At 37.0% G+C, this 14,825-nt stretch overlaps 1 protein-coding gene and 1 long non-coding RNA gene across 4 annotated transcripts; both read left to right on the forward strand.

The window, feature by feature from the left end:
* Positions 1-55: 55 nt before the first annotated feature.
* Positions 56-10,989, forward strand: LOC124192635 (huntingtin-like). Of its 3 annotated transcripts, none has more exons than XM_046586040.1 (40): positions 63-394; positions 469-593; positions 656-951; positions 1,009-1,211; positions 1,271-1,451; positions 1,517-1,788; positions 1,868-2,081; positions 2,149-2,574; positions 2,647-2,969; positions 3,035-3,230; positions 3,294-3,691; positions 3,756-3,941; positions 4,019-4,200; positions 4,259-4,385; positions 4,448-4,608; positions 4,676-4,824; positions 4,888-5,021; positions 5,133-5,396; positions 5,479-5,660; positions 5,724-5,887; positions 5,950-6,188; positions 6,257-6,427; positions 6,494-6,723; positions 6,786-6,890; positions 6,946-7,135; positions 7,216-7,534; positions 7,596-7,716; positions 7,777-7,962; positions 8,029-8,152; positions 8,214-8,332; positions 8,403-8,634; positions 8,702-8,899; positions 8,963-9,150; positions 9,220-9,406; positions 9,470-9,617; positions 9,681-9,765; positions 9,841-10,003; positions 10,078-10,244; positions 10,329-10,416; positions 10,497-10,989. In XM_046586040.1, exons 1-40 carry the CDS (start codon positions 128-130, stop codon positions 10,596-10,598), a joined length of 7,812 nt encoding a protein of 2,603 aa, XP_046441996.1. In that variant the 5' UTR covers positions 63-127; the 3' UTR covers positions 10,599-10,989. The 3 variants fall into 3 exon arrangements, 2 of the variants coding, with proteins under 2 accessions (XP_046441996.1, XP_046441998.1); XM_046586042.1 differs by having other exon boundaries at positions 6,497-6,723; XR_006873760.1 differs by lacking the exons at positions 9,220-9,406; positions 9,470-9,617; positions 9,681-9,765; ... (2 more) ...; positions 10,329-10,416; positions 10,497-10,989 and having other exon boundaries at positions 56-394; positions 8,591-8,634; positions 8,963-9,104.
* Positions 10,990-11,985: 996 nt separating this feature from the next.
* LOC124192638 lies at positions 11,986-12,896 on the forward strand. Its single transcript, XR_006873761.1, has 3 exons — positions 11,986-12,297; positions 12,399-12,534; positions 12,614-12,896. It is a non-coding gene; the product is annotated as an uncharacterized LOC124192638 (long non-coding RNA).
* Positions 12,897-14,825: the final 1,929 nt, after the last annotated feature.

The following is a 14,825-nucleotide window of genomic DNA, read 5'->3' on the forward strand; positions in this document are numbered from 1 at the left end:
GAATGTATTTTTTCTACGCGAAACCTTTTCAAATACTAGAAACAATTTAACACTGAAACGTGGGATTGACAGCTGATCGTGAGTCTCAGAATACCGCGGAAGATTTCGTGTGTTGTTCGAGTTGTTGATGATGGCTTCTCTAGAAAGACTTATTAGAGCCCTTGAACAATTGCAGATTGTAGAAAATTCAAATTCTGATAACCATGTAAAGAAAAAAGAACTGAGAACACATCTACAAAACATTGTTGAATTTAACAATAGTCTTAACGTTCAAAACCACAAAGATTTTGTCTCGTACATCGGTCCGAGTATTGATTCCCTCATTAGACTGTGTGATTCCAAGGATTCTGACATTCGACTAGCAAGTGATGAAGGATTGTATAAAGTCATCAAGGTTTATCATCTGTTATTTTGTTAATTGGTTTCTGACAATTATTGAATTATTGTTATAATTTGGTTTATTTGTAGGCACTTCTTCCATTGCATAGTAACAGGATTCTAGTAGAATTATGCAAGCAGATAAAAAAAAGTGAATCTCCTCGTATATTGAAGTTGTCTATGACTAGATTTGCCGAACTTTGCCATCTAGCTCGGTATTTTTCATGTTTTGATTCCAACATTGAAACAATTCTAGTTAAATGTTGCACTTTTACAGGCCTCAGAAAAGACGTGCATACATAGCAAATCTTTTTAATGCCATATCAACAATTGCCAATCGCAAGGAAGAGATGCTTCATGAAAGCTTGTCTAATTTTGTTTGCAAAGTCTTTAATGTTATGGGAATATTTGCTTATGAAAATGAAACAAAGATTCTGTTAAAAGGATTTCTAGCAAATTTATCTTCTAGTTCTTCTATTATAAGAAGATGTGCAGCCAATGCCATCACAGTAATAATATCTACAAACAGAAAAAGTGATATTTTGTTGGCACTGGTTGTGGAATATTTAACAGGTATGCGCGTTGAGACTTTATAATGATTGCATTATTGTATTCTTGTTTGGTTTTTAGATCAAATCCTTTTGCCTGATGATATTTCCATGACAGATACACCAGTGATTATAGGAACTTTGCTAACTCTAAAATTGCTTCTTCCTCTTTTTCAATTATCATCTAATCAAACAAATGAAAATTTGAATACTAAACACCTGTCAGTTAGTCTTCCTAAAATCACTACCAGCTTGAACGCCGTGGCTTTAGAACGTATTGTTCAGGTATGTCACCTTAATTTTACTTTATCTTGATTTAAAATTAATTCGATACTTTTGGGCAGATATTTGAGCTTGGAGTTCACTATTCTTTCTCTTCGGATCATAATGTTGTTAACGCAGCGTTAGAACTCCTACAACAATTGCTGAAGATGCGGTCCCTTATCCTAGCGATTCCCTCCCTAAAAAGTGTAAATGGATTACAAGGGACTCGAATTTCTCTAAGAGGATTATCCAAAGAAAACAGTTAGCCTGATTCTTAAATCTCTTAAATTGTACCTATCTGATCTTCATCCGTGTTGTATATTTAGGTCAGTGGAACTTGACTGCGCTTCCAGTTGCGGAAGAGTCTCTTCTCTTGGAGGCGGAAGTTCATCTGGGCGAATTCGAAAAGACGAGCATGGATTCAACTGAAAGTGACGTAGAAATTGCAGAAGATTCGATTGCTGCACTTTCAGTCGACGAAAGAGAAGATTTTTCAAAAAGTTTGACTTTAAACGAAACCGATGTATTGGCTTCAGAGAAAGAACTGGAAGAAACTGATGTTGAGCCAGAAAACTGTGACGTCATTGATGCCCCACAGGTATAACGTGTGTTCGGATCGTTTTTTTTTTTCGTTATTTTCCTCACCTGAAATATGTGTTCTTTCAACGCAATTACAGGCAATCGACATAGGAACGCTGTATGATAAAACAGTATCCCCCCTTCTTTACTGCGCCCGCCATTTATCTTACAGTTTCTTGCTTTCCGAAAGAAAAGGCCAAATCAAGTCGGATCGATCTGTTCGTGTTTCAGTAAAAAGTCTAGCCCTCAATTGCTTGGCGCACATTGGATCACTGGAGCCTCTCATTTGGAATTCGCACTTATCAGACACAGGTGGTATTAAACATTAATGAAATGTTAAAACAAGTATTTAACTATTTTGCACGTTTTCCAAGTAAAGATGGGAAAATCGCGATAATTGATGTTCTCCAGTATAGCACACACGATGACCCACAATTAAGAGGGCAAGTGGCTCTGCTGGCGTGCATGGTGCTCAGCAATGTAATTGGTGGATTTGATTTAACCAGCGTTGAAAAAAGAACCCTCGTTCGCATCATTGATGAAACTCTAATTGATAAAGAGACAGCTGCTTCTCGCCTTGCTCTTCAAGGTCTACAGCACTTCCTACCTATGGCCTTAGAAGGCCCATTTTGCGTGGAAACTGTACCGCTTTTACGTTCATTGTTAAAACTCTCGGAAAATCCTTATTGGCTGGTAAGAGTAGATCTCTTAGAAGTGTTTGGTTCGTTTTCCTGGACAGCCTTGGAATTTGGGCTCCAGAATCAAACAAATTTCAAATTGCCGAAGTTCCAAGAGTGTTTCCTAAGTAAGTCCGACTAGTTTTATTATTTAAAATTGCTCTGAAATTTTTTGTTTATATTAATTATTGTTTCAACAGATAAATTTTTATTTACAATGATCGGCGACGAAGATCATCGAGTCCGAAGCGCGGTAGCAAATTGTCTTACTTGCTTGATGGAGTCATGGACTGTAGGAAGAAGTCCTTCAAATATTACTCGCGCTAAATGGTTGGCATCTGTCAGTGGTTCAACTCCACAAAAACTGCATGTAAAGACTTTTGCTGGTGTCCCCCTATCTATCAATGGATTGGCAGAAGCCTATTGGGATGTTTCATTGAACCAGAACGTCTCTGTCAACTTAGCTTATTTTGTCGATGAGATATTTCAACTACTTGTTTCTTCCAATTCAAAGTTTGTCAAGGTATTACAATTATTTACTAATAATGCACAAAATTTGAAAATAAAATTGTTGTTGTTCGATTTCAGATGGGCTGCCTGCAAAGTTTGTCTACCTTGAGCTGTTCTTATCCTCCCGCTACGTACTTGGAAGTTTACGGCTGTAGCTCAAAAGGAAATTGCAGTCTCTTGAAAGTATGCATGGCACTCCTGACAAACTCTACGTTGATGTTGGATCTAGTAACACACCAGACCCTAATCACACTTGCCACTCAGCTCTTTGCAGGTTTTTTTCTCATTTAATTTCTTTCTCATTAATTTCTTCTACATTCAATATTTCTTGGAATAGGATGTGTGAAAGCAGGTTTAAACGAACCCCAATTAGAGAAAGATTTTAAAGATTGGCGTTTTCTAAAGGGCCCTTCGTCTGCTACGGCGTCTTGCCTATTGGGTCATGCTACCCGTATATTAAATGCATTCTGCTGTGTTCTTGATGATGTCAATCCATTACTGGTTTCAATTAAAGTACCATTGGTGACGCTTCCAAACCCGTCCGCGTTAAGTCCAATACGTCGCAAACTTCGAAGCACTGAAAGTTTAATCTCAGATAAAGAAGATAAGTCAGATGAGTCCGGCCGTAAGAACAAACCACATTTGCTTAATCCAAGTAATGTCGGGTTTTTTGCTGCTCAACCTCTCTACGTGAAACTTTACGATTTACTGAAGAGTACGCACGCCACTTGCAAAGTATGTATTATTGGGGCTGTACATTTTTTTTTTGTATAGTAAATATTTATTTTCACAACTATAGCTGAATTTTGATACGATTACCTCGGAACGCTTGTCGAATTTTATCCAATCTACTTTGGAATTGCTAGCCGCTCTAATTGAAGTTTCCATTTTCCAAGATATTGGAAAACACAGCGAGGAGATTCTCAATTATTTACGCATCATTATTACAGCTGAACCAGTCTACTGTTTGCGCAACGTTCAACAGGTTGTATTTTTTTCTTTGTTAAAAAATAACCCTAATAGAATATTGATTTCAAAATTCTTTTGTGAATCAATCTTCAGTTACTTAAAGCGCTTTTTGGAGCCAATTTAGCAGCTGTCTGGTTTGACGAAGCAGCCCGATTTAAAAGAAGCGCAATTTCTTCAAGTTTGCAACCAACAGTGAAATGTGACGAGAGCATTTACTCGAGTTGTGGATTAGATGAATTATTGTATAACAGTGCTGGACGTCAAATGAATTTCAAGTAAGTTTTGTTAAAACATTTTATTTCTTCTCGTTTTCTATTTAAATTCATTTTTTAGCCGAAACAATGAAAGGCCAAATCTGATAACCAAATTTCGAACTTCTATAAACAAAATTGGCCCTGATAAAACTGCCTTGACTTCTTATATTCGCTTATTTGAGCCGATGGTCATCAAGGCCTTGAAGGTGAGTTTTAGCCATTCGCGTGTGTCCGTATTTCTACTAATAACATAAGTTTTTCATCAAAGTTGTACACCGTCACAAGCTGTCCACTAGTTCAAAAGCAAGTTTTGGATCTTCTTTGCGAATTGATCCATCTTTGCGTCAACTACTGCCTTCTCGATGCCGACCAGGTTTTTCTCAATTTTGTCATCCAACAGTTTGAGTTTCTAGAAGAAGGTTTCATACCGTAAGTGCTAGTTGATCTTTTTTTTATTGGTATTGATTTGACCATTTTCATTTTAATCTTTTATCAGGCAAGTCGAAACTCTGTTGCCCTCCATGTTTCGATTTTTGTCACTATTATCGTATGATCGCTTCCATTCAAAAACTATTATTTCTGTCCCACGCATTATGCAGCTTGCTGGTGGATTAATGGCTACTGGAAAGGATGCTGAACTGCACGGTAATCCCTTTGCGTGTTTTACTGATTTTGCTGTACGCATAACTTTAATTTTTAAATTTCTAGTGCTTCCCACATTGCAACCAATGGTCGAAGATTTGTTTCTTTCAAGAGAAAGAATGAGTGATAACTTTAAGGAACTTGAAACTCAGAAAGAAGTCCTTATAAATTTACTCATTCGGTTAATTCAGTATCACAAGGTATGTAGTTACTGCAAGTTAATTCTTTTTTTTTTCTTAATTTACTAGTCTTTGTGCAAATCAGTAAGTTTACCTATAAAAAAAATTTCATAATTGTAATCATATTTGCAGGTTTACCCTTTGATAACTGCTGTATTACTTCAAGTGCAGTTTGAAAATGCGAACAAATGGAAATCCCTCTCGAAGCAAATTTGTGATGCACTCATCCCGCAACTCAATAGGCATTCGCTATTTTTGGATTCAGACGAAGCCCTCCAAATGCTTCAAAAGCTGATTTCTCATATGGATCCACCTGTTGTGCATGAGTCTCTACTAGGGCTTTTGCAGACATTTACCCCTAAGCAATCGGAGGATTTCAATACTTCAGCAGCTATGGTAGCATACGCTAAGATACACCTGTTGCACATTATGAGTAAAATGGTTTTGTTTTCTTCTCATTTTAATTTTTTTATTGCAGAACTACCATCGTGTATTGGCCTGCCGTTTAACGGTTTTCAAAACCTTGATTGCTGTTTTTGATGAAGCTTTCTTGTTGGACTGTTTAAATGAATTTAACCTAAGTTATTTGGTCAATCAGAGAAGTGACCCGTTAAATGTAACGCCTACTGAGAATTCACCGCCTGAACACATCTTGTCATGGTAATCCAACAAAGTTATCAACTTCAAACGAATTCATATTAAATTTTTTTTTTCCTCTCTCAGTTTGCTGGTTGACACTATTAAGTTAGCTCTAAGTCATTGGAAAAGTAAAGTGGTTGTTGATAATTGTGGCTCTACCTCCATATCGTGGAGAATTGATGGTTTCTCATTTTCCGTCCATTTAGTACTGGACTTGATTGCCTTGTGTCGTCGCTTATTAAACTCAAGTTAGTAAATCATGTTATCTACTGTTTCAAAATTTTTAAAAAGCTAATATTTTGTTTAATAGATGATTTCCCAGTGCTGCAGACCGCCATTCTTGCAGAATTGGCGCGTGACGAGTGTAAGTCTCCTCTATTTCAAGTAGCAAGGGAATTGATTCCCAATAATCCGATAGTTTTTGTGCGGATTTGCGCTTTGTTATTGTCGGAAAATTATCACATCCAATCCGAAAATATTGCTTCTTTTGGTGGACTTAACGGAAGTATTGCGCAAGAAGGACTTTTTCTATTGCTCTCCGGTGTGGTGGTACGCTCGAAAAACTTTCTTAAATTGTAAATTATCTTCCGACTCAGATGACTATTATCTACTTTTAGCCTAAAGAAGAAAAAAAAATCTTGAAGTTCGTTAGCTTGTATGCAGACCAAATCTTAAATCACTTCAATGAAACACCTGTGAAGAAGTTTTTTGGAAGCCTTATTCATAATGATGAGAAATACGTTCAACCACTTGTGAAGTGTGTGCTGGCGAAAGGCCAAGATTTATTGGTAAAATATCATACTGATCAGCGGATTAAGTGACTATTTATAAATTTTGTTTTTCTCACAAATTAGCAGATATCCTCGGCCATGGCTCTTTTGAATATAATAGAGAATGTCGAGCTTGTTGCGAATTCGGAAGCGATTCTTTTACATATCATTTCCAGTTTTCAGACAATTTCCAGTGGCATTGTGCACAGAAGAATGTGCAAACTTGTTCTAAACGCAAATTTCACTTCTTCTGAATCTAAGCTTCGTTGTTTGGAAAATGTACAAAAAATCGTTCTTCAGTCAGCTAATCAAAGGTTCTTGGCACTCGCCCACCTACTATCCTACGTTTTATGACATCTTCAATTTTCTTTTTTAGATGGTATTCCGAGATCACAGCAGTTCCAAGCGCTACCTTTGAAAATAGGTCTAGCATGTTGCGAGATATCGACAAGGCGTTTGTGCTGGATTTTGCGTTGAAAAGGTGGTTTAAAAATTATTTTCTGGTTTTATCTTGCTAAATCGTCTTCATAATTTAGGGAGTTAGAACCTTTAATGTGGAGAGAAATCGTCGCTCAGACAAACACAGACGACTTTCCGTTATTGTGCAGCAATCATAGTTTCCTTTTATATGTCCTTGGAAGTCGAATATTGAAATATGATGCTTTTTACCATGCCAAGGCATACCTTTTAAATATGATTACCGCCGAAGCCTTCGACAACTCTAAGGTACGCCGATTTCGGATGCTATTAATTTTTTGAACGGTTTTATCTTTTTATGAAATGAGCATCTCATTTTTTTCCATTAGATCCTGTCAATCGCTCATATTCTCAGTGCATTGTGCAAATCCATCTCACCATCGGAGGTCAACGATATTTTCACTGCATCCGAAATCACCATATTGGCTAAAACACCGCTTACCTTAATTGGTGCGATGGATTCGCTTTCCCATTCGTTAGTTCTTCTACAGGCGTCCTCTGAGATTGTTTCCATATTTGGGCGTGAACTTGCAATTGAATGGACAGACAAAGAGAATCTACCGGCTGTTTACAAGGCAATCCATTGTTTGGAGTCTCTTTGCATTCGGATAAGAAACAATGCAACTCTAGAACAACCTACTATTACCGGTAAATATCCTAAATTGTCTTCTTTAGTTGAAGATTTGATAACGAACGAATTTTCATTTAGGCCTGGAGCAAATGATTTGTCCTGATCCAAACTTTGTTTCGAGTGCGAAACAATTAAACCGAATACTTAGATTTATCGAACAAGAATCAAACATTCCAGGAATACTTCATCAAGACTTACTGTAAATTGTATTTCTGAATATTGATAAATCAATTCATTAAGATTTTTCTACTATTTTCAGGTCGACTGTTACTGTGTTTTGTCGAATGCCACTCTTCTATTCCTATATTTGCATTCCGCCATCCGCTTGGAGCAAAGGCTGGAATCCTGAGCTAAATTTGGATGTCGAACATATCACATTGGATCTACCAATAATCCCTTCACATTTTCTGCATGATGAAGTTGTTTTAAAAGAATTCGTTTTCCGGTAATTTTGGGACATTTTCTTATAAATGGATCTTGGATCATGCTGACTGCTTACTTATTCTTAAAGAATCGAGCAAATTAGCTGGATTACCAAAAAGAAATTTGAAGAAATTTGGATGACTTTTCTTGGCATTTTGAACTTACACAATGAGGATCAAGTGAGACCCGAAGAACAAGCAAGCGTCATCCAGGTATCATAACAGAGTTGGTAATTTTTTCTTACAATTTTTGAAAAACCATTTGAATTCAAAGGCTACATGTGAAGCCGTGCGAGCTCTTACAATGGTGCTTCAAAAAAATCTACCATTTAAGACGCCAAGATCTGTGAAAAATAATGAACTAGACAAGCCTCCTGAGTTCACGTCAACTGAGTAAAGCCAATGTGTTATTTAATCTCGCTTAATTATAGCTAATTGTCAATATTTTTAATGGATATTGTAGAAGGGGCAAGAAGCTGAAAGAACTCTGCAATTTGCTAGAAGAAGATTACACGATATCATCTTCCTGCAGTTATTGGCTCAATCGTCACTCCTTCAGACACATTCAATATAATATTGATCAAGGTTCACCATCCAAAAAGAAGGCTACTAGTCCCGAAGATGTTACAGATATAGATATCCAATCCTGTGTTCGCTTCTTAGTGGATCTCTACTCACAGTGGCTTCAGAATTCGGTAACCTTAATCTTCTATGTAGAAAATAATGATATTTTTCTTCAACATTTTCTTTTTTTTTCTCAAGAATACGCCGTACCCGCTGCTAGTGGACTTGTTTCAATCCCTAGTGCACATATCAAACTTCTTTGTCGATGTTCAACAGTTTGAGTGGATGCTGGATAACTCCTTAACCTTACACAGGCAACTTCTTCCTGATGATCCTGCGAGCTTAGAGTCCGCTTTAGTAGGGTGCATCTTGAAATCTGCTTCTTTTATACCCATGGTACAAAATTCATCTGAAATCTGAAGTTTTGTGATAATGTATTGTTATTTTTTCATGTCTCAGAATATGGAATACTGGGAATTAGTAAAAAAGCACTGTGAAACCGCATTGAATTCCCAGCATATTTCCACGCGAACTAGTGGATTAAATGGTCTTTTGTATCTACTTCAAAAGTTTGCCAGAAATCCAGATCTTGCTCGTACAGGCACTCTCGTCAACCTGGCTATGGATTATGTCGGTAAATGTCTCAGGTTGGTGTGATTCATCTCTTTACGTTTAAAGAAATTTGTCTGTTTATTTATTTGAAATATCATATTAAGCCCTGAACACAATGGTCCGACCTGGCATCAGTCCTTCGTTTGGTCAATAGCGTTCTATTGCGGCGAACATTTTGCAGTATTGCCCTATCAGAATTATGCTGTCGTCGATTTTGTTGTTCAGTGCGCTCTTAGTAGGCTTGTGCAAAACGAACAACAATCAAACGAGATCCCAAAAGAAATTTTACAGGTATTTCGTGAATTTATTGAAGATCTTATGTTGTAGGCTAATCTCGTTATTGATTCGTTATAGGGATTAGAACGGCTGAGCATTCTAGGCGTATTGACTCCGATTTGGCGAACGCAAGTTAAAAAAGAGGTTCTCAATTTAATACGCAATGTTGATTGTGATTGGATTCTACAGCCAGCACTACGAACTCTGCTGTCATTAGTCTATTCAGGTATAGGGTTTCATGCTGACTCTGTTTTTTCACTCCTCTCAAACCAATATTTACTTTTTCAAGATTTTGGTAGCCAATTGTATAAACCTGGAGCAGATCCTGAAACGATGCTCGCCGCTATGGAATGGGTGGGCGCCCTGTTCCAACGGTAAAGCTGAATAAGATGATTCTTGTTTACTTAGTTATTAATTTGTATCTGTTTCTTAATTTTCCATTTCCTCAGAATGAAGCGCGGAACAGATCTAGAGGCGGAGCTTTTGGGGCGAATTATGCCCGTCATAACCTGTGATATTTTCCCACCAGCAGACATCTTGAATCGTATTTTAAGTGAATTTATAACGGCAAGACCCACAGTTGCCTGTTGTTTAACTCCAACCATTTTCAAAGTAAGTCGTGGAACGTAGAATTTGTGTGGCATTGTCAACTGCCAAGATGTTTACTCTCTGGTTAATTCATTCAGGTTTTTGGAACGGCACGTACTCAAGGACAACAAAGTTTAGTCATGGAGTGGATTCTCTTAAGCCTCAGCAATTTTACCAGGACGCCTAGCGACACAGCGAATGATTCGATCTGGAATATTTTATGTTTTTTCACCGCAGCCTCCAACAACCCATGGTTGCAGTCAGTGTAAGTCATTCATCGTTCGTCTTAAATCTTTCACAGTTTCGGCATTCGAAAAATTTACTATGCTATTGCTGCTGATTCTTTTAGGTTTCCTCTCATAAACCGCCCGGTAAATCATAACGATTCTTTAGTGGAAGACGTATTTGTTGCATCTGCGCTGGATTTCAACTCTCAGGTATTTGACGAGCAAGAATAATTTAAATCTAATTTTAAATGATTCATCTATAGTTGCCTACTTTTTTTGTATATTTTCAGCTTGATGATCAACAGCGATCCACATTAGTTTCTATCTTTTATTCTGCGAGAGAAAAAAGTTCATTTTTTGCCGCTGTTGATGTTGCCCTAAAACGCTTGTGATTCCCATCGGGGATGCTAATATTGAGTCTCGTGTTTTCAAAACACGCATAAAATATGAACGAATGAATCACCCGATTAAATTGCATAGTTACTTAGATGTATCCTCCTGTCCTTAAAAGTTACGCTATATTCTAATATTCTATATTGTTGCAATGAAATTTTCAGTTCCTATATTCATCTAAATTTAATGTTTTCCCCTTTATAGATGGTATAAAAATTATCATTTGTGTTACTGCTCCTCCTATTCATTATCTTCATCCTTCGAGATGATATGCCATGCTGGCAAGTGGCAACCTGGCATCCCATTGGGTTGGGTTGCGAGGTTCTCTCAAGAAATAGGAAATAATCCAACAATATAATTAACAAATACAGAGAACAAGAAGGGAAAAGATATGAATTCTAAATACTCTTCTTCCTCTCCTCTTCCAATTCGCCGAGTTCGAGCTGTGTTGTGTCATCGTGAATCAATCAACTTTTTTAAATTTTTATTGTTTCTCTGCTGCACGAAAGTGAAGTTACGCCTAGATGCGACGTACGATAACGGTCGTCTTAAATTAAGCTCAACGTCACTGGTCTGAATGAATGTCTAAGACTCATAGAAACTTACTGAGAAAAAGAAAGATTTCTCACAAGTAAAAGGCAAAGTGCAGAATGAAAGGAATAAAGTTAAAAGTTGAAAAGGTGATACGTAAAAGTAGCAGTTTACGATATTTCGTCAACAATCTGGAATCACTAACAGATGCATAAGCACGTCTCCTCATTGTAGAAGGGATTTCGTCTATTGTGAAGTGTGATTGTGATGCTGTCGTGGTGGCTTTTTGGTGAAGACGAGGTATAAATTTGGAGAGGAGAATATGACGTGAGTATCAAAGTTATTTGCCTTTGTTTGTTAGTTCTTTCAAGTGAGTGTTAACGAGCTAGAGCCGACATTGTTTTCATGTTACTGTTAAACCTTTCTTTTTTCTGACGCTAGACGGCATAGCCTTCGATCATTTTCCGCTCAGTTTAGTAACATTTTTGCACATCTCAGAAGAAATTTCTCGCTGCTACTATAAGGAAATTTTGGGTGATAGCTGTCAGTTTCTCTTTCAGCAACAAAGCTCATTTGTTAGATTTTTATAATGAGTTTTTTTTTCTACTTCCGGTTTTCTCTTTTCAGTCAGTAGTTCAGCAAATATTCATCTGACGTACAAAAGAACCACATATTCGTGATCCTCGTTAAATTTGTGGTAAAGTTCATGTTTTATATTGTACGAAAGCGTACTTCCGGTTTTTAGAATTTTCCTGGACTATAGTTCAGGAAAAATCTCGATTTTGACCAAATTCTGGATTTCGTTTAAATTACACCTAATCGACCCCAAATTTCACGTAGATCACGAATATTTAGTTTATTTTGACGACAGCTTAATGGTTAAGGCGCTATCGCTTACTTCCGGTATACTTCCGGAAAATTTGCATAAAACTAGCAAGTGAGCTTTGTTCTCTGTAGAACTCTAAAGACTCCATGCTAATTTTAAGCAAAGAGAAATGGTATTATCAAGATTTGTGAGCATCTTAAGACCAGTCCTTCAAATACTGAGTTTTGAGACGTGTCAAATAGATGGCGACATGGCGTGTTGATGGTGTCAGTTAGGCTTATGATGTCAAAAGTTAAGCTATCTTTTCTTCAAGAATTATCAATGATTTAATGAATTCATAGGTAAATTCGAGTGATATTTCGTCTGTAACTTGTCGGTGATGTGTTCTATTCCGTGTATATGTTGGATAACCTCAATCTTAATGTTTCTCATCAACTTACAGGAGGAAACGTGAAAGCATAGACTCGTAGTCTATGGTGAAAGGGTCGTGCAGCCTACATCAATGTTCAAAATCATTGTATTCTACTAAATGTGCCATCGAAATGATACAGGCAACAACCAACACTAGCTTTATTACAGTATTGCTGAAACATGTATTCTTCTTGTCTTTTATTAGGATTCATCATAATATTCTGCTGTTTGTATTCGACTTGCTAGATCACCAACCCCATCATGGATCAATCTCTCATTCCATCTTCTAAAGAACCTTGGATAACAGATCAGTAGTTTCGTGTGTAAGTTCACTTCTCATGTCACTGAACTTTCTTCATTGCAGTCTCATATGTATTTAAAGTACTGATCTGCACTTACATCTATTTAATAATTAAGAGACAATTTCAATTGTATACTCATGCTGATATAACTGTTAAATTATTCTTCTAGATCATAGACGTCAAGCAAATTGATGACACAAATTATAAACAAGGTGACTTATTTTTCTTTTTTTATTTACAGGTTCTAAACTCCAGGTTTCTAAATTTGCATGGCAGACTTTATGAGATGTCACGTCCTTTCAAGAAAGTCACCAAGGTCCCTTGTTTACTAACCTTTTGGCTGCTATTTGAGGTATTGCTTATGCTGTCACTACAATCTTGTTTGAATATTATTGCCATCCAAATAAATGTTCATTCTGCTACAGGGTAATCCTTCGCTACTTGTCATGGCCTTCATCCACCGGTGAAAAACCGACGAGAGAATGCTGCAATCCAAGACTGATAAATTGTTTAATCGTTACATTAAATTATAAGTGCATATTTGGGCTCCCTTCTTTTCTGTGGCCCCGTTTCCCAAACTAACCACTAACCAACGCCCGCCGGTGGTCACTCACCCGCTGTGAAACCAGGAGGAGGGGAGGGCTCTGGTCGAACGGGGACTTGGAAGGCGCATGATCCGACGAAAACTTTTGGAGGGTCATGAGTCTAACCCGGAAGCCTAGTATGACTAATCGCTCCCCAGTAAAACTTGCCTCGCACTCTTCTCTCCTCTTCCATTTCCAGGTAATCTCCCTGGATCTACGCCGACACTGCATGTGCGAGTTTTAGCAAGCAATCCGTCACCCAATTTGACAAAAAGTGATAGTTTGTTTTCACGGAAATTTCGTCAGACGGTTACAAAATTTCTAATTCAACAATCTGATGTAGAAATTTGCATCTAGTCTACTGGTGCAAATTGCGATTATTTAAGCTTGATTAATTAAGGTGATGTGTTAAAAGCAATTGTGGGTTTTTTAACACATCTCCTAAATAATCAAGCTTAAAGAATCGCAATTTGCACCAGTAGACTAGATCCAAATTTCTACATGAGATTGTTGAACTAGAAATTTTGTAACCGTCTGACGCAATTTCCGTGAAAACAAACTATCACTTTTTGTCTAATTGGGTGGCGGATTACTTGCTAAAAAGCCTCGCACAAAAAAAATTGTCTCGAACCGGACGGTCTGTTTAATGAATTGTTTATTTTGTAAGTGTTCCAGAATAAAAATGAGTTTTACATATTATATAAATGGTTTATTTATTCAACAATAACATTTACATATTACAGATATTTGCCATTTGTGGAGAAATGGGGGTTTAAGGAATGGATGTTGGTGGATGTTATGGGGTTTGAGGAATAGATATAGTTGTATAGGTAGGTATATGGATGTGATAGACAAAGGATTTTAAGTCTACCTTATTAAAACAAACCACGATTTCTTCTAGCTAATGAAAATCAATTTCCCCCTTCCCCCAATCTCCTCCTCGCTGGTTTCCCAATCGCGAAGGCATGTTTATTATTTGTTCAACGTAAAAATTCCCCGTATTACTATTTTTTTTTCATTTTAAACATATAAACGGTTAACTTCATAGACGCAAATAGCAATTAAACAAAATACTGGATGCAACTTATGTAGCACAACACTAGCGATTCAACACCAAGGAACTTTTCTGTTCTTTTTCAACATATGAATGGTTAACTGCATAGTGCATAGACACAAATAACCATTAAAACTGGATGTAACTTTTGTGCACAACACCAGCAGTCCGGCACCAAGGAACAGCAACAGCATAACTCGATGCAAAAAATCTTTCACCAGTATAGGCTGCAACAACATGCCATATTGGACAGCAACATCACTGCTACGTTAACATAAACCTATGACCAAAATGAAATTAATGTTTGATCAATGGAAATTTTGTATAACATAAAAAAAAAATCACTTCAAATGGAGTTCACCCAAATATTCTATGGCAACACTATCTGATAACTATAGTATAAAAAAAAATTTACATGAAACTAGATTATTCATTTGACATTTGTAGTGCTCTGCAGCGAAACAAAAACATTCTTCTACAGTATCTGCCTATCTTGTTAATCAATTCCCATTAAACAA

Source organism: Daphnia pulex, chromosome 4, assembly GCF_021134715.1.
Source record: "Daphnia pulex isolate KAP4 chromosome 4, ASM2113471v1".
Lineage (NCBI taxonomy): Eukaryota > Metazoa > Arthropoda > Branchiopoda > Diplostraca > Daphniidae > Daphnia > Daphnia pulex.